At 52.1% G+C, this 24,767-nt stretch overlaps 1 protein-coding gene across 1 annotated transcript in view; it reads right to left on the bottom strand.

Annotated features, from left to right (window-relative positions):
• Positions 1-23,251, bottom strand: part of TGM2 (transglutaminase 2) — a 35,503-nt gene extending 12,252 nt beyond the window's left edge. Inside the window, exons 1-9 of the mRNA XM_010829244.1 lie at positions 23,132-23,251; positions 18,919-19,098; positions 13,546-13,788; positions 8,483-8,601; positions 6,814-6,942; positions 5,652-5,829; positions 3,055-3,190; positions 2,302-2,405; positions 393-635 (exon numbers count right to left, since the gene is read on the bottom strand). Coding sequence (XP_010827546.1) covers positions 393-635; positions 2,302-2,405; positions 3,055-3,190; positions 5,652-5,829; positions 6,814-6,942; positions 8,483-8,601; positions 13,546-13,788; positions 18,919-19,098; positions 23,132-23,141 — 1,342 coding nt within the window. The 5' untranslated portion in view covers positions 23,142-23,251. The remainder of the gene's footprint in view (positions 1-392; positions 636-2,301; positions 2,406-3,054; positions 3,191-5,651; positions 5,830-6,813; positions 6,943-8,482; positions 8,602-13,545; positions 13,789-18,918; positions 19,099-23,131) is intronic.
• Positions 23,252-24,767: the final 1,516 nt, after the last annotated feature.

The raw sequence follows: 24,767 nt of genomic DNA, 5'->3' as shown, positions 1-24,767 counted from the left end.
GACGCACGCACTATTAATAAACATGGACATCCTAATTTTTTGTTACGATGCATGCCTCTCCTGTTTAACAGCCATCCCTTTCGGTTTTACTAAGAGTCAAACCAACCAAGAAAGTGAGGCTTAAAAACCAAATGGGATCCTTTTGTGGAATATAAAATTCTTTCCCTAAATGAGTAATCCTTTACCATCGCCTCCCCCCTCCACAGTGTGTGTGTCAAATTTGCACTTGTTTCTAAGGAATTTCTTGAAATAGACAGTAAGCTACAGATCAGGTCACGTGCAGGCTGCCAGATAAAATACACACACGCACACACACACACAGGCACGCACGCCCACCAGGCTGGTAAAACCCGCTGCTTATCTGCAGGGCAGTGATGAGCCCCAGCACCTACCCTCCGGGTACTTGTAGCTGTGGGTGATGTCCTCCCGATCATCTCTGCCCACACACTTTGTGCTGATCTTCAGCCCCACCACCAGGGAGTGGTTGATGGATTTGTGCAGAGACCCATCGTCCTGCCGGATCCAGTCCACCACGTCAGCGTTGACTTCGGCAAAGACGAAAGGGGCGTCGTATTTGGTGCTCAGGTCACCCTCCTTGATGGCGCGAACGGGAACCGGGCCACAGCAGTAAGTCCCTAGGGTGAGGGGAGGAGGAGACAGAGTCGGACTTGGGCTGATGGGAGGATAGCACCTCCCAAACCTTCCACCATCAAAGCACATGTGGGTAAAACCCACAAGATGATACAGTGCTTTGACCCAGGAACTCCATTTCTAAGACAGCAGCATCAGGCAAGAACTCAGAACCTCCAGAGAGGAAGTTCCCCATGGTCTAGTGGTCAGAACTCTGCGCTTTCACTGCTCGGACCTGGGTTCAATCCCTGGTTGGGAACTGAGATCTGGCAAATCTCACAATGCAGTCAAAAAAGAGAAGTCCAGGGGACTCTGGAACTCAGCTTCTGGAATTCAAATCTCAGCACAGCCTCTTATTAGCTGTGTGACATTGGAGAATTCATTTAACCTCTCCGAGTCCTGGCTTCATGTGATGACATTTGTACCTGCAAATGAAGACTCACAAACTCTTATCCGCTATGTGTTTGATAAAGAGAAATGTATCCCAAGGCACTTTAGGAAATGAGGGAGCCAAGTGTAGGCAATACTTTACAAGGGTGTGTGTCTGTCTGGTTTCCTGCCAGAATGAGAGTAGCAGTCAGTGCCCGACACAGACTCAGGGAGTGTGTGTTGATTGAATGAACAAGAGAGCTCATGAACAAGACAGCTTGATGCTTATCTAGGTGTGGTTTACAACTGCCTCAAACCAGTCACAATTGCAATGTTGAGGATTAGAGGCTCAGTAGCTATATTACAATGCATCTATCTGATGGAACATAATAACATTCAATTAAAATTCAAATCACAGAAAATGACCTGATACAGAACTGCTAATGCTATATGGAGAAGCCAGGGGGCCAGGAGAAAAGGTCATGTGCAGCCAGTTTTTAACCTGGGGCCCATGGATCCCCCCGAGGCGCAGCAAATAGAATTCAGGAGTTCGTGAACTTGGACAGGAAAAAAAAAATCACCTCACTATTTTCATTATATTTTGATAACACTTTTTTTCGATTGTGCAAGCAGACCACAAACCACAGTCTTAGGTGCACTTGTGACCTGTCACTCATAAGAACCACAGATATTTTCATATATCTTTATAGTTGTCACAGATAACTGAAAATAGAGATTATGTTCATCTCTATCAAGAAATTAGGGAAATTACTGACTCTATCACTAGATCATGTTATGTAACACTTATATTACTATATCACAAAAATATTTAAAAAATTTTTGATAACCACGTTTCAATGGAATTCAACCCTTTCTCCACTCCTGATTTAACATTAGTAGCAGAAAGAAGCTTCATCTTTATGAAGGTACTATATTCAATATAGGTGTTATATTGTGTGCATTTAAAATATTTTTCTGAGGAAGGAGTCATTTGAAATTATTGGAAACTGTGTGTAAATGTTAATGAAATTTCTTTGGGGGGAAGAGGACAAAGATGCTATTTGATTTTTTTTTCCTTAGTGCTTCTCCATATTTTCTGTTTTCCACAATGTGCATGAATCGCTTTTCAAATTATAAAAGAGGTGTTTCATAAAACACCAACACTCAAAGTTCCTTTGGAGTCAGCCAGACCTGGGTTAGCATCCCTGCTCTGCCCTTCTCTGGGGAGTCCCTCGTGTGGGTGGGTCCCCTCCCATTTCTGCTTCTTCATCTCAGTGATGGGGCCACTTCTGCCCAACCCACCTTCGCTCTTCTCCTGGGGCGTGGGGTCGAGGGCCTGCCACCCCTCGTACCCCGGCTGCAGGTCTGGCCTGGTCATCCACGACTCCACCCAGCAGTGGAAGTTCCTGTTGGGGAAACAAAGCAGAATATGGAGCCAGACTCACATGCAGACGTTCGTGGTCACCTCCAACGTGCTGTTCACACTTGCCTTGTCCTAAGCTGAGCGTATCACGCTCTCCCAACACTTTGCTCTTCCTCCAGGGGTCCCAGCCAGGTATTCCTTCCTACACTGAGAGTCATCCTCAATCCCTCAACCCCTCTGCCCACCTCCCTTCCCCTCTCAGTGGCTCTGCAAGTCCAGCTGACTTGACCTCCTAATTTCTTGATTGCCCCTTCTTTTCCAGCTCACAGGCTCTGCCTGGATTCAGGCCCCATCACCACCCACCAGGACCACACCCCACCCTCTTCCTTCTGATCTATCCTCACAGTCATCAGACCACTCCTCTCCAGTCTGAAACCTTTGGAATCAAGCCCAGACCCTCAGCCTGCAGTGCAGACTCTGGACAAGGCGTTCTCCTTTCACGTGTCCTGTGTTGATTTTCCTTCCTCTCGGCCTTGGCTCCTGCTGTTCCTGCCTCCCTGGGAGCCTCTCCAAGTCTTGTTTCCTTTTGTCCAAATACTGCTCAGCTTTTAAACCCAATTCAGAGGTGATCTCGTCTGAGACATCGCCCCGTCTCCTCTTCAGGTGACCCTCCCTACTGGGCAACCCCTCACCAGATCATCTCGCTCTTGTCACTCTGGATCTCCCCGAACTCATTGCGGAAGTACTCGATGAGCAGGTTGCTGTTCTGGTCATGGGCTGAGTTATAGTTGGTCACGACTCGGGTAGGGATGCCAAGGCACCGCAGCACTGGGTGGAAGACATGGTGGAGAGAGTTTAGGGGGTGGGCTGGGGCCCTAGAGACATCTGCTCTGCCTGGGCCTCTACATACCCATCTGTACCCCAGGGAGCACTGTACTCATTGTCCAAGTGGTGAAGTTGTGCCATCCCCTTGCCCAGACAATGGTGCCCACCTTGCTGATTGCCCCATGTTCCCCATCTCCCCTTCACCTCACAGCTAACAAAAGCAGACTCTAAATGCAAATCTGACATTAACAGTCTGCTACTAAACCCTCAATGGCTCTTCAAGGCCCTCAAGGTCAAGGCCAAACCTCCACTGTGGGCCTTGCCCTGCGGGATCTGGCCCTTGATCAATTTCTGCACACTTTGCTCCAGCTACACTGGCCTCCAGCACACCTCACTCCCACCTGCCCCAGGATACTGGCGTATGCCCATCCCTCAGCCGGGAAGGCCACCCCGCCAGATTTAGATTACCCTATCATCTGCATTCACAGTAAGACTAGGGATGCATCATCACTCTCAATATATGGGTATGTGAGGGATTCTTTAATTAGTCCTCTGAGGGCAGTGAGCGATCTGTCTTATGTTACAGTCCCAGAGCCCTGCAAGACCCGGCACAGACTAATCGGTCAAATGGGATGAAGGAGTGAAGTAGAAAGAGAAGGAGGAACGGAAGGAGAAAAGGAATGATAGATTCAGGGCGAGGAGTGAACAGTGGGGTAGGCAGATGAGGCAACAGAGGTCAGGACCCTTTGTTCCAGCCCCAGCTGCTCCAGCTGTGTGGCCTGGGGCCAGTCCCTCCACCTCTCTGGGCCTTGTTTCGTCCTCTCTGGCTCAGAGTTCCAGTGCTCTGGGGCTCCACTGTGGACCAGAAGGGCCTGCACTGTGTGGAGGCACGGTTTTCAGAGAGGCCGGAGCGACTGGGAAAGGGGCTGGTGTTGCAGTGATAGGTGACAAGGAGGCAGGAGGTCAACTGGCATCTATAGGCCACAGAATCCTGCTCAAATAGTGGTGCTGGGTGTTCCCGACAGAGGAGATTATGGGTGCTTTTTCCCTTTCGTTTTTTAGTATACTTTTTATGTAAAATGTAAAAGTAACATATTCTCAGGGTAAGATAAAGAAAGTAACATCTAAAAAAAGAAGTGAAGCAGAAAGGCCTACTAAATACAAGCTGTAGGACTTTTGTTTTACTTTTAGTTTTGATGAGGTTGAGTCTCTGCGATGGGGGAGAGGCAGGAATGTGAACTTTGCCCAGTGCCTGCCATCAATCAGGGCATAAACTTCCCCGAAGGCCCCGGATTCAGGTCAGGAGATGTGAGAGCCCTAGGAGGAGGGAGGAAGGAGCAGCTGTGACCTTCCACCTCTTGCCTGGTTCTTGTGCCTTGTGGTCTGGGTAGGGGCCAGACTCTCTGCTGCCCATGGGGAGAGCTGGTGTTCCAATTCCAGGCCTTGCCCCATCAAGAAAAGCTTCAGAGTACAGACTTCAGGCTGGAGGAGGCTTGTCCCCACTGATCCAGGAGCAAGCTCCACTCCTGTCCCAGGGGATGGGGTCCCTCGGGGGCCTTATCCTCACAGTCTAAGACCAGGAGGCTGTGCCTGAAGCGGGCCCACCTGGTTCCACGCCTGGCTGTGCAGATCACCAGCTTTGTGACCTTAGCCAAGCCACTTCTCCTCTCTGAGCCTCCACTTCCTCCTCTAAGAGGAGCTAATAATAGCAGCTTGTCGGGATGCTGTAATGATTCAGAGAGGGATGGGTGTGAGCAGTCTGGCAGAACAGAAGTGTGTCACCGTGCCCGTCACTGCAAATATCCGTCCAACCACTGTTGGCCAACTAACAGACACAGAGAAGATGTCTCAGGATCCAGCTGGGGAATCCCAGATGCCCCTGGAAACCCTGAAACCCAACCTAACCTGACTGACTGTGCTAAGTGACCTCCCCTGGGTCCTAAGAACTACCTGTGACTTAGGTCAGTTACCACTGTCTCTGTTTTACAGGTGAGGAAACTGAGGCCTGGAGACACCGATTCTCTTGCCCAGGGATTAGAGGCAGAGCTGGGATTCAAACCAGGCAGTCCAACTCCAGTCCCTGGGCTGATCCACTATTCAACTGCCTGCAGAAACCCCACAGCTGGGACTTCTGGCTATGACTCTGAGCTCCTGATGCAGGGGGCTGGGCTTTGATCTGTGGTCAGGGAATTAGACCGCACATGCTGCAACTAAAGAGTTCAACTGTCATAACTAAAGGTCCTGCATGTTGCAACTAAGGCCTGGTTCAGCCAAATAAATATAAATATTAAAAAAGAGAAGAAACCCCACAACCACCGGGGTCAGACGTCCCGTTACTTGACCGAGTTTTCCCAGGATCTGTTATACATCAGGCCTGGGAGAAGGCCACAGGGACCCTGACTCAGCCTTAGTTCCTGGAAGCCGAGGGCGGTTCCAGGCCCCGCCACGTCCGCCTGCTGCTTACCGGTGCAGGCCACAGCCGCGAACACCCAGCACTGGCCGTACTTGACGCGCTGGCAGCCATCTCTCTTCCAGCGCCGCAGGATGTCCACGCTGCCGATCCAGGACATGGGGCTGATGCCGTCTGCGTAGTTGTTGTCCCAGCGCCCCAGCAGCACGCCCTGGTCATCGTTGCAGTTGACCTGAGACCCATGAAAGCGTCAGAGGGGCCAAGTCTGTGGTTAGTGACGGCTGTGATAGAGTGGGCATGAACTCAGCACGTGGTGAAAGGCAGGGGCGGGGCCTTCCAGGCTGAAGGAGCAGCAGGTGCAAAGATCCCGAGGTATGACTGATGGGGAGGTGGGAGATAGGAGTGGGGGTGGGAGAGGAGGTGGAGAGGGGTCAGGGCCATAAGGATGATGCTGGAGACATGAATGTGTGTGGGGGCTGGCAGGCGGCATGATCTGAGCTTTACAGAGGCCTGTTCTGGCCCTGCCCAGACGGTGTCATTGCCCCCAGACTCTCAGCATCCTGCTGCCCTGGCCCTGAGCCAAGCAGGGTCTGGCCCCGCCCCCTCTGCAGCCCACCTGCAACCCTCCCCAGGCCCCCGGCCCCCTGCCCCTTTGCTCTCCGCTCCGCTCACACTGGCCTCCTTTCTGCTCCTCAAATCTGCCAGTCATCCCTCCTCGGGGAACCTGTGCACGAGCGGTCCCCTCTGCATGGGACGCTCTTCTCCTCTCAGTTACATCAGCTCAAGAATCATCACTTAGGGAAGTCCCCCAGTCCTCCACTGGGGTTGCACCCTGTGGTCAGACACTATCACACGTCTGGCCCCTTTGAGAGCGCATTGCAACATGACTGGGCACTCACATGATCCTGTGGTTAACTCCCGTCTTCTCTCACACTCCCTAGAATGGAAGCTCTAGGAAGTGAGAGACCATTCATGTCTTCCACCTGCTTTTCCCTGGTGCCTGGGACATGGGTAGCACTTGATAAATACTTTCTGGGTGAGTGAATGAATGAATTGCTTTCTGGGACCACACGGCCTTACCCTCATTTGTGTACATCTTGTCTGTCTAAATACAAGGTCTCCTAGCTGAGACTCACCCATCTCCCAGGTCTCCCCGACCATGACAGCCCAGGGCCTGGTCTCCATTATCACCTGAGGCGGGCCTGCGCTCACTCACCATGCCGCTCACCACCCGGCCCACATAGACCGGACTACTGCGGCGGGAGCAGTCTCGGCCGGCATTCCTCAGGAACTTGGGGTTGACGTCCAGGAGCATCAGGCAGATGTCTAGGATCCCTTCTTCAAACTGTGTCAGAGGAAAGAACAGGAGGATGAGGGAGCTGAGACGTCACCTCCTCCAGGAAGCCTGCCTTTAAGTCCAGCGGCTGTGGGAAGCCCCGTGCATTGTCTCACACATCACACCTGGAGGCTCAGGTTGGGTCAGTCACATTGCTGTGGTGCCAGCTTTCCTGGCCCAGGAAAGGGGGGCGGGGTGCGATGGGACGATGACTGAGTGTATGAGAAAGGGGATGGGGTGTGCCTGCATCCAGACTTGGCGGGGGGGCGGGGGTCGGGCAGGGGTCCTGGGAACTTGGAGTGGAAGGTAAGCCCAGAGTCCCTGGAGCTTGACTGCCCTCAGTCACCTCAGGCCCAGCCGCTGCCCTCCCTTACCCGACAGCCAAACCTTCACTTCCCTAAAGCCTGACTCACCCCGCAGAGCTGATAAGTGTCCCTCCTCCCCGACCCCTACACACTGCGCTGATTGGAACCAAAGTATAAATTGTAAAGATGTAAATCTAATCTCATCGCTCTTATCTCCACTGCACCCAGAGTAAGATGGAGACTTCTCCCTGTGGCCTGCAAGGCCCTTCATGATCAGTGTCCCACCCCATCTTAACCTCACCTCTCAACCACACTCACTCTGCCCCAGGGCTTTTGTACATGCTGTTTCCTTTGCTTGGAATGTTCTCTCTGCCCCTCTCTCTATGACTCACACCTTCTCATCCTTGCAGCTTAGGTGCTGTCTTTATCAAAATCTCTCCCTGTCACCACCCCTCAGACCACTTCGGTCACATTCAAAGGCTCGCCCGTCTGTTCCCGGCTCTCTGTGTCTGTGGCCTTGTCCCAAATCAGGCCTCATCACAGGCCTCCCTCCATGACTTAGAGCAGCTCCCCTGGCTTGACCCATTCATTCTTTGACTCCCTATTGCCATTGTCCTGACATTCAGGGCTGCTCACAGCTTGGATACTGTGGGCTTCTCCCAGGTCATCTCCTGGGGCCCCGTCTCATGCAAGCGCTCACCAGGCTGCAAGACACTTCTTAGGCACAACGTAAAGTTTCTCACCTCTGTGCTTTCTGCTCATGCTATTCCCGAGGACACCAATATGTTAAAAGTGTATTTTAACGCAAAATTTTCTGGCAATTTAGACATATAATTCAAGTTTGAGGACCACTAATTTAGACAATGGTTTAAAGCCCCTCTCAGTACATGCCTAGCACAGTCAGTGTTCTCCAAGGGCTGCCCACTATTTTGCTATGGCTGTGAATGGCTCCCTCCCTCCTGGAGTGCTCGCCAGCCCCATGGCTCCTACAGGCTCTCTGACTTTCTCCCACCTTGAATCCAGAGCTGCCACTCCCACAGTGCACAGGGCCGTCCTTTGCTGTGTGACCTCAGGCCTGGCCTGGGCCCTCTCTGAGCCTCCAGCCATTTCAGAGCCCTTGAATCCTTGACAGCATGGGGTGGGTGACTCTGAGACCTTGCTTACACTTTCTGATTTTGTCTCAGACCCAGGGCCCAGCTCACAGCAAGCCAGAGATGGTTAGGAGGGGCAGAGTGTGGCCCTACCTGCCCAAAATTCCAAGGTATGTTCTTGATGAACTTGGCTGAGCCCTGGTAGATGAAGCCTTGCTGGGTAAGGACGTATTCTTGCCGCTCCTCATCTGAGTCCAGGTACACAGCATCCGCTGTGGGTAAAAAGGAAAAGGCCTCAACTCGGCATCTGGCAAGGCCCAGGTTCCCCACAGACATGGCAGCTGGGGTGCCAACCCTTCAGGGCCAGGGCAGCTTCCCTGAGGCCATTCTCTCTTTTAGTCAGAAAAACTAATCATTAAGTAATAATCTCACACCAGTAAGATAAAGTACTATCAGTTGGTGATAACAATGGCTGTCTTTTATCCAACACTTGCCACCTGACAGGACCTGTGATAAATGTAATGACATAAGTTAACTTGTTTAACCTCCACCAAAGCTTCACGTGGAAGATATCCTTGGAAGCCCCATTTTACAGATGGCAAAACTGAGGCTCAAGAACATTTTACGGATGGGAAAATCACACCAGCACAAGAGACAGAGGAGCACTGACAGGGGCCAGGAGTCAGGAATCCCCTAGCTCTGAGTAGGGGATTTTTGCTGTATGACTCTGGGCAGGTCACTTCTCCTGCCACCTGACTGTGTTTCCTGAGGGTCAAATGTGATCACAGAACAGGAAGGTGCTTTGCAAGCTGAAGCCCCCAGGCGGTGTGAGGAAGGAGCATGATTCCGAGAAAGTCAACGCAAGGTTGCTGCAACTCAGAGGGAGAAGATCTGTCCAGCTTGGGGGTCAGGTGGCATCTGAAGGTTGCCTTGATGACATTCTAAGCAGAGGACTAGAGAGATGAGCAGTGCAGCTGCTGGAAAATGGACGATACTTAGTTCCCTGTGGCTTGTGACGACAGCAGAGGGCCTGAGGCGGTGGGACCAGCTGGAGGGCAAAGGTTAGTCCAACTTTTCCAATTCCCACTCACAAAAGTGAAGAAATTAAGGCTGGGAAGGGGAAATCCAGAGCCATCATATGGCTTTGATCAGTCCTAGGCGTTTTTGCCTTTATGGGCTCCTTCCTCCATTAAAGAAAATCTTTTTGTAATATATTTTTTGACTGCATTTGTATAACGTTGGATCTTCCCAACCCAGGGATTGAACCCAGGTCTCCTGCATTGGCAGGAGGATTCTTTGTCTCTGAGCCAGCAGGGAAGCCCAAATAAATTAATATTATATGTTAAAACATATTCTCTGGCCTGAACCTCTTTTTTTTCTTGGTCTTCTGATTTTAAAAGAAATTAACACATTTTCGCAGGTCCCTAAGAGTATGGTGGACCCAGGCAGCGTGCCTACCGAAATCGGCCTGGGGAAACGTGTCCAGTGCCTGGGGAAGCAGCTGCCTGGCCCCTCAGACCCCTGGGCCCCTCTACAGCAACAGGCAGGCAGCCCCCGCCTGCACCGCCTGGAGGAAAACAAATGTGAAAGTGGCTGAGCACCTTATGCATCCTGCCAGGAGGCTTGGGCGATTGCGCAATGAACACCGGTCTTCAGATAAACGAGCTATGTGGCTGCAAATCAGCTGGTGGCGTGGGAGAAAGAATCTGAGAGAACGAAAAGGGCGTGCTATTTCCCCATCCAGTGGGAGGGTCAGCACATGTTGAACTGTCCCCACCTCAGCCCAGGAGGCTGGGACTACGATGTCCCCACTCAGGTCTCTGGCTGGTAAAGATGGAGGTCTTGGGGATGCTCACTTGGGATCCTGACTATGCTGGAACTCAGGGACCAGAGGCCCCCAGGTCATGGGCAGATGTTGCCCTCTCCCCCAAGAGGGAGAGCAGTTTCCTCCCTTAGCGCCCCACACCCCAACTCAGCCCCACTTCCTATCTCCACATTTCCAGCCCACCCCCTCTCTGGGATGTTGGTCCCTTTAGTCATTGTGGTGCTTGGCTGGCTGCCACCTCATCCCTCTGGGCAGGGAAGAGGCAAGGCCACAGGGAGGGGTCATCCCCTAGAACCTCACTGCCCGTTCCTTGAACTCTGAAACCCCACGGTGATGGGGTTGGGGAGGGGCACTGCCAAGTGTCTGCCCCAGGGGCAGGGTTGCCAACTACCTGTAAGTTCACACTGATTAAAATCAAAATGAGCAGACACTGTGACCAGCAAGGCCACTTCTGTCCTGAGAAACCATTCTGTGTGGCCACAGGGCATGTGAGCAAGGAAACTCCTCCCTGTGATAAGCCATAGGAAACCAACTCATGTCTGTGGATGGGAGCCAGATGGCAAGGCCCGGGGCACTTGCAGCTCTTAAAAAGGATGAACAGTGACTTTCCTGGGGGTGCAGTGGCTAAGACTCTGCACTTCCAATGCAAGGGACCCAGGTTCGATCCCTGTTCGGGGAATAAGATCCTACATGCTGCAACTAAGAGTTTGCGTGCCACAACTTAAGATTCTGCACGCCACGACAAAGACTGAAGATCCTGCAGGCCACCACTAAGACCGGTGCAGCCAAATAAATAAACAAAACAAAAACAAAACAACAACAAGCGATGAGCAGACGTGTGCAAACTGATGCAGAAAGAGCCTCAAGACGGTAGAGGGAGAAAAAAAAAATCCCAAATTGCAGGCTGATGTATACAATGGGGATTCTTTAATGTTTAAGACAGGGAAATCCATAATGCAATGATGTCTTCTACAACATGATCAATATAATTAACACTGCTGTATGTTACATATGAACATTCTTAAGAGAATAAATCCTGAGTTCTTACCACAAGGAAAATATTTTTTGCTTTAATTTTGTATGTATATGAGATGATGGATGTTCACTAAACTTATTGTGATAATCATTTCATGATGCATGTAAGTCAAATCATTATGCTGTACACCTGAAGCTTATACAGTGGTGTAGGTCAATTATATCTCAATAAAACTGGAAGAAAAAAAAATACAGCGATGTCTCCAGACACAAACACTGAATCTAAGGAGATAACCCCTCCCGAGACAGCTAATAATGGTGTTTCCTAAGGAGGGGAGTGAAGGATGAGAGGCTATCTCTCTGTAGTGCTTGAAGCTTTTATAAAGAGGGAGTTCTCATATCTTACTGTTATAATTAAAAATAAAAGCCAGGGCTTCCCTGGTGGCTCAGTGGTAAAGAATCAACCTGCCAATGCAGGAGACAGGGGTTTGCTCCCTGATCCGGGACAATCCCACATGCCGGGGAGCAACTGAGCCCGTGTGCCACAACTACTGAGCCGGTGCTCTAGAGCCCAGGAGCCACAACTATTGAAGCCAGTGAGCCTAGAGCCCGTGCTCCACAATAAGAGAAGCCACCTCAGTGAAAAGCCCACGCACTGCAAACTATGAATAGAAAGTAGCCCCCACTCTCCGCAACTAGAGAAGACCCGTGCAACGAGGAAGACCCAGCACAGCCAAAATGAAATGAAAAAAAGAAAGAACAGCCAAAGTATATAAAAGAGAAAATAAAAAATCTTTCTGTTCAAAGAAAATGCCCCCAAATGGAGAAGAAAAATAAATAAATAAAGCGGTGGCTCAGTAGGAGGCTGGTGGTCTGGAGGTCCGGTCTGGCCCAGTAGGAGGCCAGAATTTCTGTTCTGGGGCCGGGCTTCGAGGAGGCAAGTCCATCACCAAGCTGGGCCTGCCCACATGGCCCCTCTCTCTGCCTGGCTAGGTATAAGCAGCAGTAGTAGGGTTAGTTGCTCAGTCGTGTCTGACTCTTTGTGACCCCATGGACTCTTTGTGATCCCCTCCTCTTTCCTGCTCAAGACAGACTCAGCCCTTTCCCTGATTCTCTGGTTTTGTCCGGCATCCGCCAACATACTTCTTGAAGGAGCTGCCAAAAACCACTTATCTCTAAGCCTCAGTTTCCTGTCTGTAAAACAAGGATGCTAATCTCTGCCCCTGGGGGTTGTTGAGAGCAACCATTAAAAAAGTGTATAAAGGGGCCTCCCTGGCGGCTCCGTGGTAAAGGTCCAGGAAAATCCCACCTGCCATGAGACGACTAAGCCTGTGCACCGCAACTCCCGAGCCTGCACTCTACAGACTCTGAGGGCTGCGACTATGGGGCCCCCGTGCTGCAGTGAAGCAACTACTGAAGCCCGCACGCCTAGAACCTGTGCTTCAACCACTGCAATGAGAAGGCACCCCAACAAAGGGTGGCCCCTGCTCACTGCAACTAGAGAAACTAGCCTCACAGCAACAAGGACCCAGCACAGCCAAAAATAAATAAATAAAGATATATTTTAAAAATAGAAATCAAAAGAGAAGTTTAAAAAAAAATGGTGATAGTGATAATTTATTAAAAAAAATAAAAGAGTGTATAAGGAGCACTTAGGTGGCCAAACTGCTCCTGCCCACCTCTTCTGGGTACCCCATCCCTCCATCTCCCTGCTTCCCTTCCCCAAGCCAATCTGGTGAGATTTAAAACAGAGCCTCACAAAATAGAACCAGGTATGAGGCCATGGCCCTGGGCCTCCACTGGACAGTCCTTTCCTGAATGGGGCTCTGAACCCAGGCCACCTCCAGGCAAGGTGGGATCCCTTTGTAGCTGTGTTCAGTCGCTCAGTTGTGTCTGACTCTTTGCAACACCATGACTCTTAGCCCATCACCCTCCTCTGTCCATGGAATTTTCCAGGCAAGAATACTCGAGTGGGTTGCCATGTCCTCCTCCAGGGGATCTTCCCAACCTATGGGTCGAACCCAGGTCTCCTGCATTGCAGGTGGATTCTTTACCATCTGAGCCACCAGAGAAGCCCAAGAATACTGGAGTGGGTAGCCTCAACCCAGGAATCAAACCAGAGTCTCCCACATTGCAGGTGGATTCTTTACCCTCTGAGCTACCAGGGAAGCCCTGGTAGCTGTGTAGACTGGGGCAAGTCATTTTGCTTCTGTGAGCCTGTCCCCACCTCTATAAATGGGAATAATGAGAGTTCTGACATCACGAAATCTTGGGAGGCTAGAGCCTCACTCAGTCCACCTGGATGTCTCTGCTGCCCCATCTTCCGCCCACCACCCCCCTGCCACCACGTGGTTCCCATGGGTGGGTCCAGCCCTGCCCATCTCCCCATCCTGCCCGTGGATAGAGTGCAGCTCACCTGGACACCAGCTGTTGAAGAGCAGGGTGAACTGACCCAGCATGAAACTGGAGCCCTGGTAGCCAGTGGAGGCCTCCAAGCTGAGGCGGTAATGGCCAACGGGGGCATTGGCCGGGGTGCTGAGGTGCAGCGAGAGGGTGCTGTCTCGCTGGTCCGCTGCCACCGCCGCCCAGGCCCCCTCCTCCATAGCATCGGACAGCCTGAAGAGGGCCTTGGTCCCGGCCTCCTCACTGGGGTCTGGGCCTGCAGAGGAAGAAAGCAGTGGGCCATGAGCTGGGGGTGGTGAGGGAAGGTGAGCACCAAGCCTGGCAGGGGCAGAGTGCACGCCTGGGGGGTGTCCTGGGCCTGGGTGTGAGAAGTTCCCAAGTTCCCAGAAGGAACTTGGAGGAGTGGTTTCATCTCTCTGAGCCTTGGCTTCTTCATCTGGGGACTGGGCTCCAAAATGCACAGGCTGGCTTTGTGGGAATGCACGAAAAGTGGCAGGCACACAACACGTCCTCAGTCTCCTGGGAGAGAGGACGGCGTGGCCTGGGACAGGGTCACAGTGACACTGTTCTGGACTGGTGTGACTTTGAGCAAGAATATCCTCCTCTCTGGGCTCAGTTTGCCCATCTGTAAAATGGCCAGGAAATGAGGCAAGGTACTCCCCAACGGTCCTCCATTCCCACTTAAATCCTTTACCTGCTGGCATCCTGCTTTCTCTTTCAGAAAAAGAAGCCCAGACTCTGAGTAAAATGGGACCTCAGTCCTCTGAAGTGGCCAGTGGGGCCTGTCTGAGAGCCTGCTTGCTCCTGGCTAGCAGAGGGTGCTGGCCATTGTAGATCCAGGTGTCTGTCTCCCCAAAGCTCCCTCCACCTCTTGGCCTCTGTATCTCCACAGGCAACTCTGAAGAGCCAGAACCATCCCTCACCTCCCTACAGCCTCTGACACTTAACCAAGCGCCCTTGGCACTTCCTGCTTCCCCCGAGACCCCTTGTACAGGTGGAAAAACCGAGGCTCAGAGAGAAGGGCTCTTCCAAGAATGTTCCAGGGGTCTGTGGCAAAGTCAGCATTTGGGCCCAGGTCTCCACGTTGTCTCTCATTCCCAAAGGGGAGGTTTCCCCAGTTGGGAGGATAGTGTCTCAGGTCTCAGTGTGCTGAGGGCCTGCCTTCAACTGGCTCTTTTTCGGGGGGAGGGCAGGGCCCAGATTTTGCAGGGAGGTCTGAGTCATAGGGAGGGCGAGCGGGGCCGGTCCCCCCTTCTGGACTTGGGTGGTGGAGAGAAGAAACAGAACTTTCTCTGCCTGGTTGGGCGGCTGCCCGGGAGGGTTTCTGTTTACTCTTCCATCTCCCTCCCTGCCACTCTGCCGTCCACCGCTGACAGTACGGGGCCTGCCCAGTAAGGGGCTACCTGCCAGCCCCGCCCACACCCGGGCCCAAATATAACTATGAACTAACAGGCATGATGTCGGCCTCTGGGGCCTTGAGTGCCAGGAGCCAGCTGTCCTTTAAACACTCCCTGTCTTCCAGAGTTAGCATTTAGGGGAGGAATTGGGCAGCACTGGGGCCCAAGAGCCAGCCTGAGTCTGGTTTCCCCCAATGAGACCTGGAGTGCTGTGTGACCTCGGCTAAGTCATGAGACCTCTCTGATCTGCAATTTTCTCATCAAAGACAAAAACAGGCTTAGACTATATTCCCGGAAAGGTTTGATTCCAGGTCTGATTCTGTGACCTTGGACAAGCTATTTCGTTTCTTTGTGCCCCAGTTTCCTCATCTGTAAAATGGGGTCAATTGCAGCACCTCCTCATAAGGTCAGCGTGAGGCTTAAAGAAGCTGAGGCTTGTAAAGCACATTACAAGGTGCCTGGCACGCAGTAAGCACTCATAAGTAATAGTTAATTATTTACTACTGTCACTACCACCTTCTAAATGCCGTTTAGAGGAATTGGTGAGAGTTCATAGAAAGCATTTAAAGCAGTGACTGCTGCTGCTGCTGCTGCTAAGTCGCTTCAGTCGTGTCCGACTCTGTGCAACCCCATAGACAGAAGCCCACCAGGCTCCCCCGTCCCTGGGATTCTCCAGGCAAGAACACTGGAGTGGGTTGCCATTTCCTTCTCCAATGCATGAAAGTGAAAAGTGAAAGTGAAGTCGCTCAGTCGTGTCTGACTCTTAGCGACCCCACGGACTACAGCCTACCAGGCTCCTCCATCCATGGGATTTTCCAGGCAAGAGTACTGGAGTGGGGTGCCCAGCATATACTAATTTTGCAGTAAACATGAGCTATCCTCAATGTCATCCAACAAGACCATTACAAATCAGAGTTCTCATACCAAATAACAGATTTTGAGACTGCAGTGGAATGTAGTAATTGTCTAGCTCAATTGCATCACTTCACAGATATGGAAACCAGGGCTGAGAGTGATAAGGTTTGGGTGACCATACATTCTAGTTTTCCCAGGATAGTCCCATTTTATGCCTGTTGTTTAGGTGGTAAGTCTTTTGTAACCCCATGGACTATAGCCTGCCAGGCTCCTCTGTCCATGGGTTTTCCCAGGCAAGAATACTGGAGTGGGTGCCATTTGCTTCTCCAGGGGATCTGCCTGACCCAGGGATTGAACCCACATCTCCTGCATTGCAGGCAGACTCTTTATCACTGAGTCACCAGGGAAACCCTTTCATGCCAGTGGTCCCAGCATAATTCTTTTATTCATAATCTTTTCATTCTCAGAAGAGACTCTGTTGGGATGATCAATGTTCTGGTTTCCACAGTAACAAGCTGGGCTGGGTCCCATAGTCACTGTCACCACTGACACACCGCCCTTGGGGACCAGCCAAGAAACACTTGCTCTCTGTCCTGTGGCAGCTTTGTACACACACACACACACACACACACACCCCTTTCTTCTGAGGGGTCTTGGGGGATGGGATGAGGATGGGCTGTCCCCCAACCCCACCACTGTTCAGGTAAACTGGCTTAGAAAATTCCTTGGCTGCAGTTCCATGCGGTACTCTCTGTGGAGCAAGAGGCTCCACAGAGATCACACTGGGCATAAATGACCCTGGAGACCTGAGGGGTCCTGGCCTCTATCCTAACCACAGCAGTGAGGGGCTGGGTGGGGTGGATGAGGGGAGGCTTCCAGAGTCAAGCCTGCTATTAGCCTCATAAGGGTTCTTTTCACTGTTTCAGGCTGACCTCACTGTTACCCCTCCACCCTCAAACCCTGGCCTCCCTTGTGGGGGAAGTAGAGCTTTAGTCCATAACAAGGATGGTGCTTGTCTGCTGTGGTCTGTACCCCACAACAGGCCTGTCCGGCCTTGAAGTGTCAGGGTGAGACGCTCAGCATCTGGGCATGGGTGGCATCAGGCCACACACTCCATTCACTGGGTGACCTTCACCAGCTCTCTCCCCTCTCTGGGCCTCAGTTTCCCTGAAGAGGTAGGAGAAGCCGATCACAGGCTAGAATGTTCTAACACCAAAGCAGGGTGCCTGGGCCAGGCTTGGCCAGAGGCTGACTCAAGCTAGGCCTTGAGGTGGGAAGCCTGGCTTCCTGGCATTGTCCCTCAGCTTCTTCAGCCCACGGGAGGGTCCTGGTAGCTCAGACAGGGAAGTCAAGAGCACCCAGAAATACATTGCCTTCTATGGCTGCCCTGGGGGCTGCGGAAGTTAGCAGGGCAGGTTGGTGATGGCTTGAGATAGGTTGGCAGAGACCAGAGAACAGAGATTAGTTGCTGGGGTAAGAAGGCTGCCTGCCTGCCTCCCGTTGCGGTCCCAACCCTGAACTAGGGGCCTCATTATCTAGCACCAGGCTGCCTAGACAAATGGAAAAGAAGGAAGAAGAAATAAGACACCTTGAGAGTGAAAGAAGGGGAAAAAAGGTGGGAAATTCCCATACCAGCAATTCAACAACCATCTATTTCACAGAAGAATAAAACCAAGGCCAGCAGGCCCTTGTGGTGAGCAAGTAGATGTCTCTGCTCTCAGATCACAGCAACAAAAAGCCTCAACTCTGGGGTCAGGGTTTGAATCCTGCTGTGTGATCTGGGCAAGTAAATGGACCTTTCTGAGCCTCAGTGTTCCCATCTGTAAAATGGGGGCTAGTTATGCATTCAGAACAGAAGGATTCTGGATAAGTATACTTACACCACAGATGTGATTCTCTCCAGCCCAAGCCTGACTCTTCTCAGGGCACCACCCCCAGCCCTTAAGTTCCATAGATTCAGGCTTCCACTTTACAGAAGGGGAAACTGAGACTGGAAAAATCGAAAACTTGCCAGAGGGCCCTCAGGTCTATAGCATGAACCCCAAGGCTGCTGGGTGTGGGTGTGTGTGGGGGGCATGCCCTGGTTAGTAGGTGTGTCCCTGCCAGAAGGGAAAGGGGAGGGAGGAAAGGGATGGAGGGGATATCCGTAGTGGGTCTGCAGGCACTGTGATAAGCTTTATCAAACGGCCGCCCAGGTAATACAAGCCTCAGCCTGCTTGCTCTCTGGCCTCAGAGACCTCAGAAAGAGCTAGAGCTGGCCTTTCCCACCCCTGGGCCAGAGTCCCAGCCAGGTGGCCCCTCGCTGACCTCAAGGGAGTGGTTCCCACCAGAAGCCAAACCCAGTGGCGTTTAAGGTCACTTTCTGGGTATGGCAAACAAAGATGACTGGGCATTGGGTATCTGGGGATGGGCTGCTGGGGCCTCAATGTCCCTTCACCCATCACTAGAGTCCCTGGAGCAAGATCAGCAACTGCTGTGAACATCTGCAGGGCACTCCCTCATGTCAGGCTTTTTACCTTAGGAGTGCTTTAGCTCAGAGAGGCTAAGTAATTTGCCCAAGTCACACAGTGGGCAGGCAGTCTGGTCCACACCAGAATCCAAGTTTGTGAGTCTGAGGCAGCCTCCTGATGCTTAGAGAAAGAACTACGGAAACACAAAACTGCCCACTCAGAAAGCTAGAGAAAGCTGGGTTCTCTCCACCACCCAGACTCCCTTTGGGTCTGATCCCAGAGGCCTGGTTAGGTTGTGTGGGTTTGGAGAAGAAGCTGTTGATAATTAGAAAATTGTCTGGATGTGGGAAAAGGCAGGCAGGATCTCGATGGTCCTGTGTGCTAGCAAATGCCGCCCCCGACCCCCGCATACCCAACCCTGGTGATAACAGGTCATCAGGAAGCCAGGCACCCAGAATCACAGACTTGTCTATAAAGCTGAGTGGTGTGGGATGACATCTCTCCACTCTCTGGACCTCAGTTCTCTCATCTGTAAAACGGGGCAGTGACTGCTGGGAATTTCTCAGGGGAATTCCTGAGAATTTCTCAGGAATTTCTTCCCAGGAGGAGGAATGGCGTCACCTTTCCCATGGTCTGCAGGGGACAATGAAATCAGAACGGGAAGGGGTGGAGGGTAGTACTCACCAGTCACAGCACAGAAGGTGAGGCTGTCCACGCTGGCCTCATAGTTCCGGCCCTCAAAGTGCAGAGTCAGCCAGAAGGGCTGGCCCCGCCGCACTACCAGCCTTTCCCTGCACAGGTCAGCTGTGTGGTGGTCACGGCCATTGGCCTCCAGCTCCAGGTCACATCTCTCCAGGACCAGCTCTGTGAAGACAGTGAGGGGCTTGAGCCAAGGTTCCATCTCACAGCCAGCTGTGTGCCCCAGGCTCCCTGGACATGTGGTGTTCAGGGCCCTCCCAACCCTCAACTGCCCTGTCGTGCAGAAGTTAACCAGGTCTAAATGTCCCCAGTTCTTTTTTTTTTTTTTTTGGCCATGCCACACTGCTTGCGGGATCTTAGTTCCCTGACCTGGGATCGAACCCAGGCCTGCTGCAGTGGAAGCTCAGCGTTCTAACTGAACCACCAGGGAAATCCTCCCCAACCCTTAATCACAGGTTGTGGACACTGGGGCAGGTGGGGAAGGCTCTGCCACCTCCTAGCGGTGGCCCTCCGGCGACTCAGCTCTTCTGGGCCTCACTTTCCCCACCTAAGTCCACAGTGAGAGACAGTAGGATCCAGGCTGGCTGTGAGCCATTAAGCCCAGTGCCTTGCACATAATAAAGCACCTTCTAGACATGGGCTAGTCTATTGTGACTGGAGGGTTCTTTTGGTAAAAAGTGGGGTGATATTTGGTATTGGTTAGTTACACGGGCTTTGCCTTTTAGGTTTAATTTTCAATTTCCAGGAAATACAGAGGACTGAGGAAGTCATTAAATTTAGGACCAGGACACGCATGGGTGCTCAGTTGCTTCAGTCATGTCCAACTCTTTGCAATTTTATGGACTATAGCCTGCCAGGCTCCTCCGTCCATGCAACTTGCCAGGTAAGAATACTAGAGTGGGTTGCCATGCCCTCCTCCAGGGGATCTTACTGCCCCAGGGATCGAACCTACATCTCCTACACTGCAGGTGGATTGTTTATCCACTGAACCACCTGGGAAGTCCCAGGACCTGCACTCAATCAACAAAATTCATACTCTGGGAAACTACAAGCAAAGTATTTGGTTCCTTTAACCAATAAATTGCAAAACAGAAAGAAATCAAGAAAAAAGACAAGAAAAAAAATTTGAAGGGGGTAGACTAAAAGAAACCTAAGGCACATTATAACCCACTGTGCTGTATGAGCCTTACTTGGATTTTGATTTTAAAAACTATTTATCACATACAATTGGCAATTTGAACACTGATAGAAAATGGTGATATTAAGGAATTTTTTATTCATGTCTAACAAGGAGTCCTTATTCATTGGAGAGAAATATTGAAATATTTACAGATGTGATGTATGGGAAGTGAAGTGAAAGTGAAAGTCGCTCAGTCATGTCCGACTCTTTGCGACCCCATGGACTGTAGTCCATGGAATTCTCCAGGACAGGATACTGGAGTGCATAGCCTCTCCCTTCTGCAGGGGATCTTCCCAACCCAGGGATTGAACCCAGGTCTCCCACAGTGCAGGTGGATTCTTTATCAGCTGAGTTACAAGGGAAGCCCGATGTATGGGATTTGCTTTCAAATAATGGAGAAGGCAGTGATGAAGGGGCAGGAAGCAGCAGTAGCTATAAGTTGGTGGTGGCTGAGACTGGGTGATGAGAACGCAGGCATTTATTACACTATTCTCTCTACTTTTATATGTGCACAATATTCTCTACAATAAAATTTCTTTTTTAATGACAGGAGTTTGAGAGTCTTCAGGACCTAGGTTTCAGTTTGGATGTACTGCTGTGTGATCCTTAGCAGGTGTCTCTCCCTCTCTGTGCCTCCTTTTCTGAAGATTCAAGGGCTTAGCCCAGAGCAAAAGTTTAATATGTGCAAGTTCTTTTTATAATTTCTGAAGGAGCTGAAGGCCAAAGTAGGGACAGTGAGGGGCTAAGGAAAGCAGAAGTCTCATAACCTTGGCAAGCTCAATCTGACATAATCAAGGTCAAGATTAGGGGGACAGTAGGGTCGGAAGAATGGGCAAGGCAGGACTCCCAGAGCTATGGGGCCCTTGAGAGTAAGTTCTCCCAGTGAGGCCCCGAGGCAGGGACTGGCAAAGTCACCTAGCAAGTGGGTCCTCCCATGGGGTCATCCACGCAGTTCTCCTTCCTCCCGCCACTGAACATCCTCTAAACGATGCGCAAATTGCCCAGTGACTGCCAAGGACTTTGACGTGGGTTATCTTCACTTAAACCACAACTGCCCAGTTCAGTTCAGTTGCTCAGTCGTGTCCCACTCTTTGCGACTCCATGGACTGCAGCATGCTAGGCTTCCCTGTCCATCACCAACTCCCAGAGTTTACTCAAACTCATGTCCATCGCATCGGTGATGCCATCCAACCATCTCATCCTCTGTCATCCCCTTCTCCTCCCGCCTTCAATCTTTCCCAGCATCAGGGTCTTTTCCAATGAGTGGGTGCTTTGCATCAGACACAGCTACTATCACTATCTTCACTTTGTAGGGACATTATGCGGCCCCAGGTCTCATGGCAAGCGCAAGACCAAGCCTGGGGATTTGAATCCAGAATCCAAGGCTGTAGAGTCTGGAGCCCAGCCTGGTAACCACCTCACTCACAGCTCAGGATCTGCTGTCCATCCCCCACCCACATCCTGCGTTGTTTCACACCTGGGAGGAGACCTGGGAGGAAGGTGAGGCCCCTGGGATCACAGCAGGAGAGACCTCCACTAGCCACAAGGAAGAACTTCCTGCTGGCTTCCTGGGGTGAAGAAGGAAAACTGCAATTCCAGAGAGCTGACGCGGCAAAGAGGCTTCGGGTGTTGCGTCCAGCAGCATTAGTCCACGCACATCCCCCATCGTAGGCATCTCGCCTCTGAAATTTGTTGTCCCCATGGGAGACCTTAGAGAGATGGTCAGACCCTGGTGTGGGGCAAATGGGCTGCTGTCTCATGCTAATTGTGTGAAGGATTCCCAGAAATTATGCCCAGCTCTAGAGGTGCAGAAACACCAGGGTCTAGGATTTCTGTACCAAGAAAGGACCTGAGGTCTTCCAGGCCACTGGGACCCCTGTAGGAAGTGGCCACTCTGGCAATGGGGCAGGGGGCTCATCATAACTGGCCACTCCAGGTCCCCCGGCCCTACTGAGCCCCACTCTTGGGAACAAGGATGAGAAACTGCATTGGACACAAGCGGCCACCTAGCTGGCTTTCGGTCACATGTGTTGGGGAGCTGGGTCCCAGAGAGGGACAAAGGTGGCCGGAGAACGCACAGCCGGTCGGGCACGTCCATGGTTCCTCCCACTCATTCCCGCTCCATCTGCCCCATGTGCCCCTCCAATGTCCCCTCTGCCCCTCTCCTTTCTGGGGGCTGCGGTGGTGCCAAGGCCACCTCCAAATGGACTTGACCCAAGAGTCAGCCAGGGTGCTGAGCACAGCTGCATTAGTGCAGGCTCGCCCCCCATCATAGAAATCTTGCCTCTGAAATGGTAGCCCTGCCCAAGTGTGTGTGTGTGTGTGGAGGGGGACAGGTAGGAAGTGAATTGAGCCCCTTCTCCACTCCTCTCCTCACAGATGTACCAGTGGCTGGAGTTACTGTCCATGTTTTACAGGATGGGAAACCGAGACTCAACCAGTGGCCAAGGACAGGGGATGCAGCACTTTGAGGCAGCCTGCGAGAGCAAGCCTGTTCTCAGGCCTCTCCTCCACTGGATGCTAGGAGCTCCCCTCCATCCGCTGAGACCAAGGAGACAGCCAGGATTGGCCTACACACCATGAGGGACTAACCAAAACTCAGTCCCTGAGGCCAGGGACCGCATTCTCTGCACAGCTTCGTGCCCAGCACGAAGCAGGGAGCCAGGCCCCACTGACTGACTGAGGACAAGTGACAGAGGTCGGTGAACAAGGTACCTTACGGTTTAGAACACGCCTTCGTGGTCCACTGCCTCATCTGATCCAGGGAGGCAGGGGTTAATGGACATGCCCTGGGGATGGGGAAACTGAGGTCCCAAGCAGAGCCAGAACTGGGGGCCGGGCACCTCTCATCCAGCCCAGCCCTCCTGTTTGTGCTCCAAATCGGGGGCTTAGGGATTGAGTCCAGCCGGGTCCTGACCCCCACTGCACCGGTGGGACCACCGAGACTAGGGAGAGATGGCTGGCCCCTGGACCCCGGGGACCCTGCGCGGTGGCGGCACCCCTGACTCTGATACTCACCCTCGGCCATGGTCAGGTGGTGGCTGTGCTCCTCGGACTGGTGGCAGGACACTGCAAGTGCAGACCACTGGCGGCGGGCAATGCAGGGGCTGAGCGCGAAGTGAACTTATAGCCCGCTTAGGGGCGGGCTGGGGGCGGGGCCGCGCGGGAAGGCGGGGCCCGGCGAGGCCGGCTTTGCCCGGTCTGGGCCCACGTGCTTTCCACCAGCCGGCAGGGGCGCCTTGGGAGGCAGGAGCCCAGGGAGGAAGGGAGAGGGCTGGGCAAGGGCGCCCTCTGGGGAAGCAGACACGAGCGCAGGGCTGGGACAACAGCCACAGGCAACACAAGCCAGGACACTCAGACAGACTTGGATACACAAAGTCAGATCTTGGGCGACAGAGACACCTGGATACAGAAACACACACACACATACAGACACACTGTTGCATCAAGACACACAGGCATACCTGGATACACAGACATGGACCCACAGTTAGGTCAGACCCGGGATGAAGAAGACACACACATCCTCAGATACAGACTCATGGAGACCTAAGGATGTGGACACACAGACAGACAGACAGATACAGCAGATGAACCTGGACACACACAGCTGGAGACATGGACGTAAAATCAGTGACATGCCTGTACGTAGACACAGCCGGACACACTTGGACAGGTACCCACTGAGAACCACACAGAAATAAGCAGGTGTCCGGAGGCACTCAGCTCCCAGACACACACAGACAACACACTGTCAGAGGTGGACACAAAATCAGATTGGGGCACCTAGAGACACACAAAGGTGCAGATCCTGGGAGCGGGACACGGCCTCATGTACAGACATGCAGGCACACCCGCAAAGACAGACATACCACACTGTCTCTGTAGCAAAACCCAGACATCCCTCTAGCTGTTCCTCTGTCCCAACCATCTAATCTAATCACTCATCTATCCACTCATCTGTCCATCGATCCATCCATCATCCACTTACCCCTCCCCCTCTCACTTCCACTGATGATGCTCCTTGCAGACCCACCCTGTGCCACAAGGAGACAAAGCCAGTCTCCCAGGGACTCAACCTCTGCCTTCTCACCCCTAGCATCTGGGGGCAGGAGGCATCACCCAGTCTTCTCCCTCTGATCCTCCAGCCTTCTGTGCTTCTTATCCACCATGAGTCCTGAGCAGGAAGGGTCTCTGGGGAGACAGGGGCCTGTGAGCCTCCCCCAACCCTTCTTCCTGAATGGAACTTCCTGAAAGTTCCATATCTATTGATGGATTGGGGCTTACAAAATTGGCCCCAGTTTCCATTCCTGTGTGACACAGTGCAGGGAATAAACCTGTATTGTTTCAGTAGATGTTTGTCCCTGAGTCAAATGGACCCTGCCTGGGATCTTAGTGAACAAAACACAACGATTTGGGGCCCTGCTAACCCATAAAATAGTCCCACAGGTGAACCTTGTAATTGCCCCAGAAATGCTGGACTGGAAGAAACACAAGCTGGAATCAAGATTTTCGGCAGAAATATCAATAACCTCAGATATGCAGATGACACCACCCTTATGGCAGAAAGTGAAGAGGAACTAAAAAGCCTCTTGATGAAAGTGAAAGTGGAGAGTGAAAAAAGTTGGCTTAAAGCTCAACATTCAGAAAACGA

The sequence above is a fragment of the Bison bison genome, unplaced genomic scaffold (assembly GCF_000754665.1).
Source record: "Bison bison bison isolate TAMUID 2011002044 unplaced genomic scaffold, Bison_UMD1.0 scf7180017864500, whole genome shotgun sequence".
Classification (NCBI taxonomy): Eukaryota; Metazoa; Chordata; class Mammalia; order Artiodactyla; family Bovidae; genus Bison; species Bison bison.
This window is presented reverse-complemented; position numbering and strand designations above follow the sequence as displayed.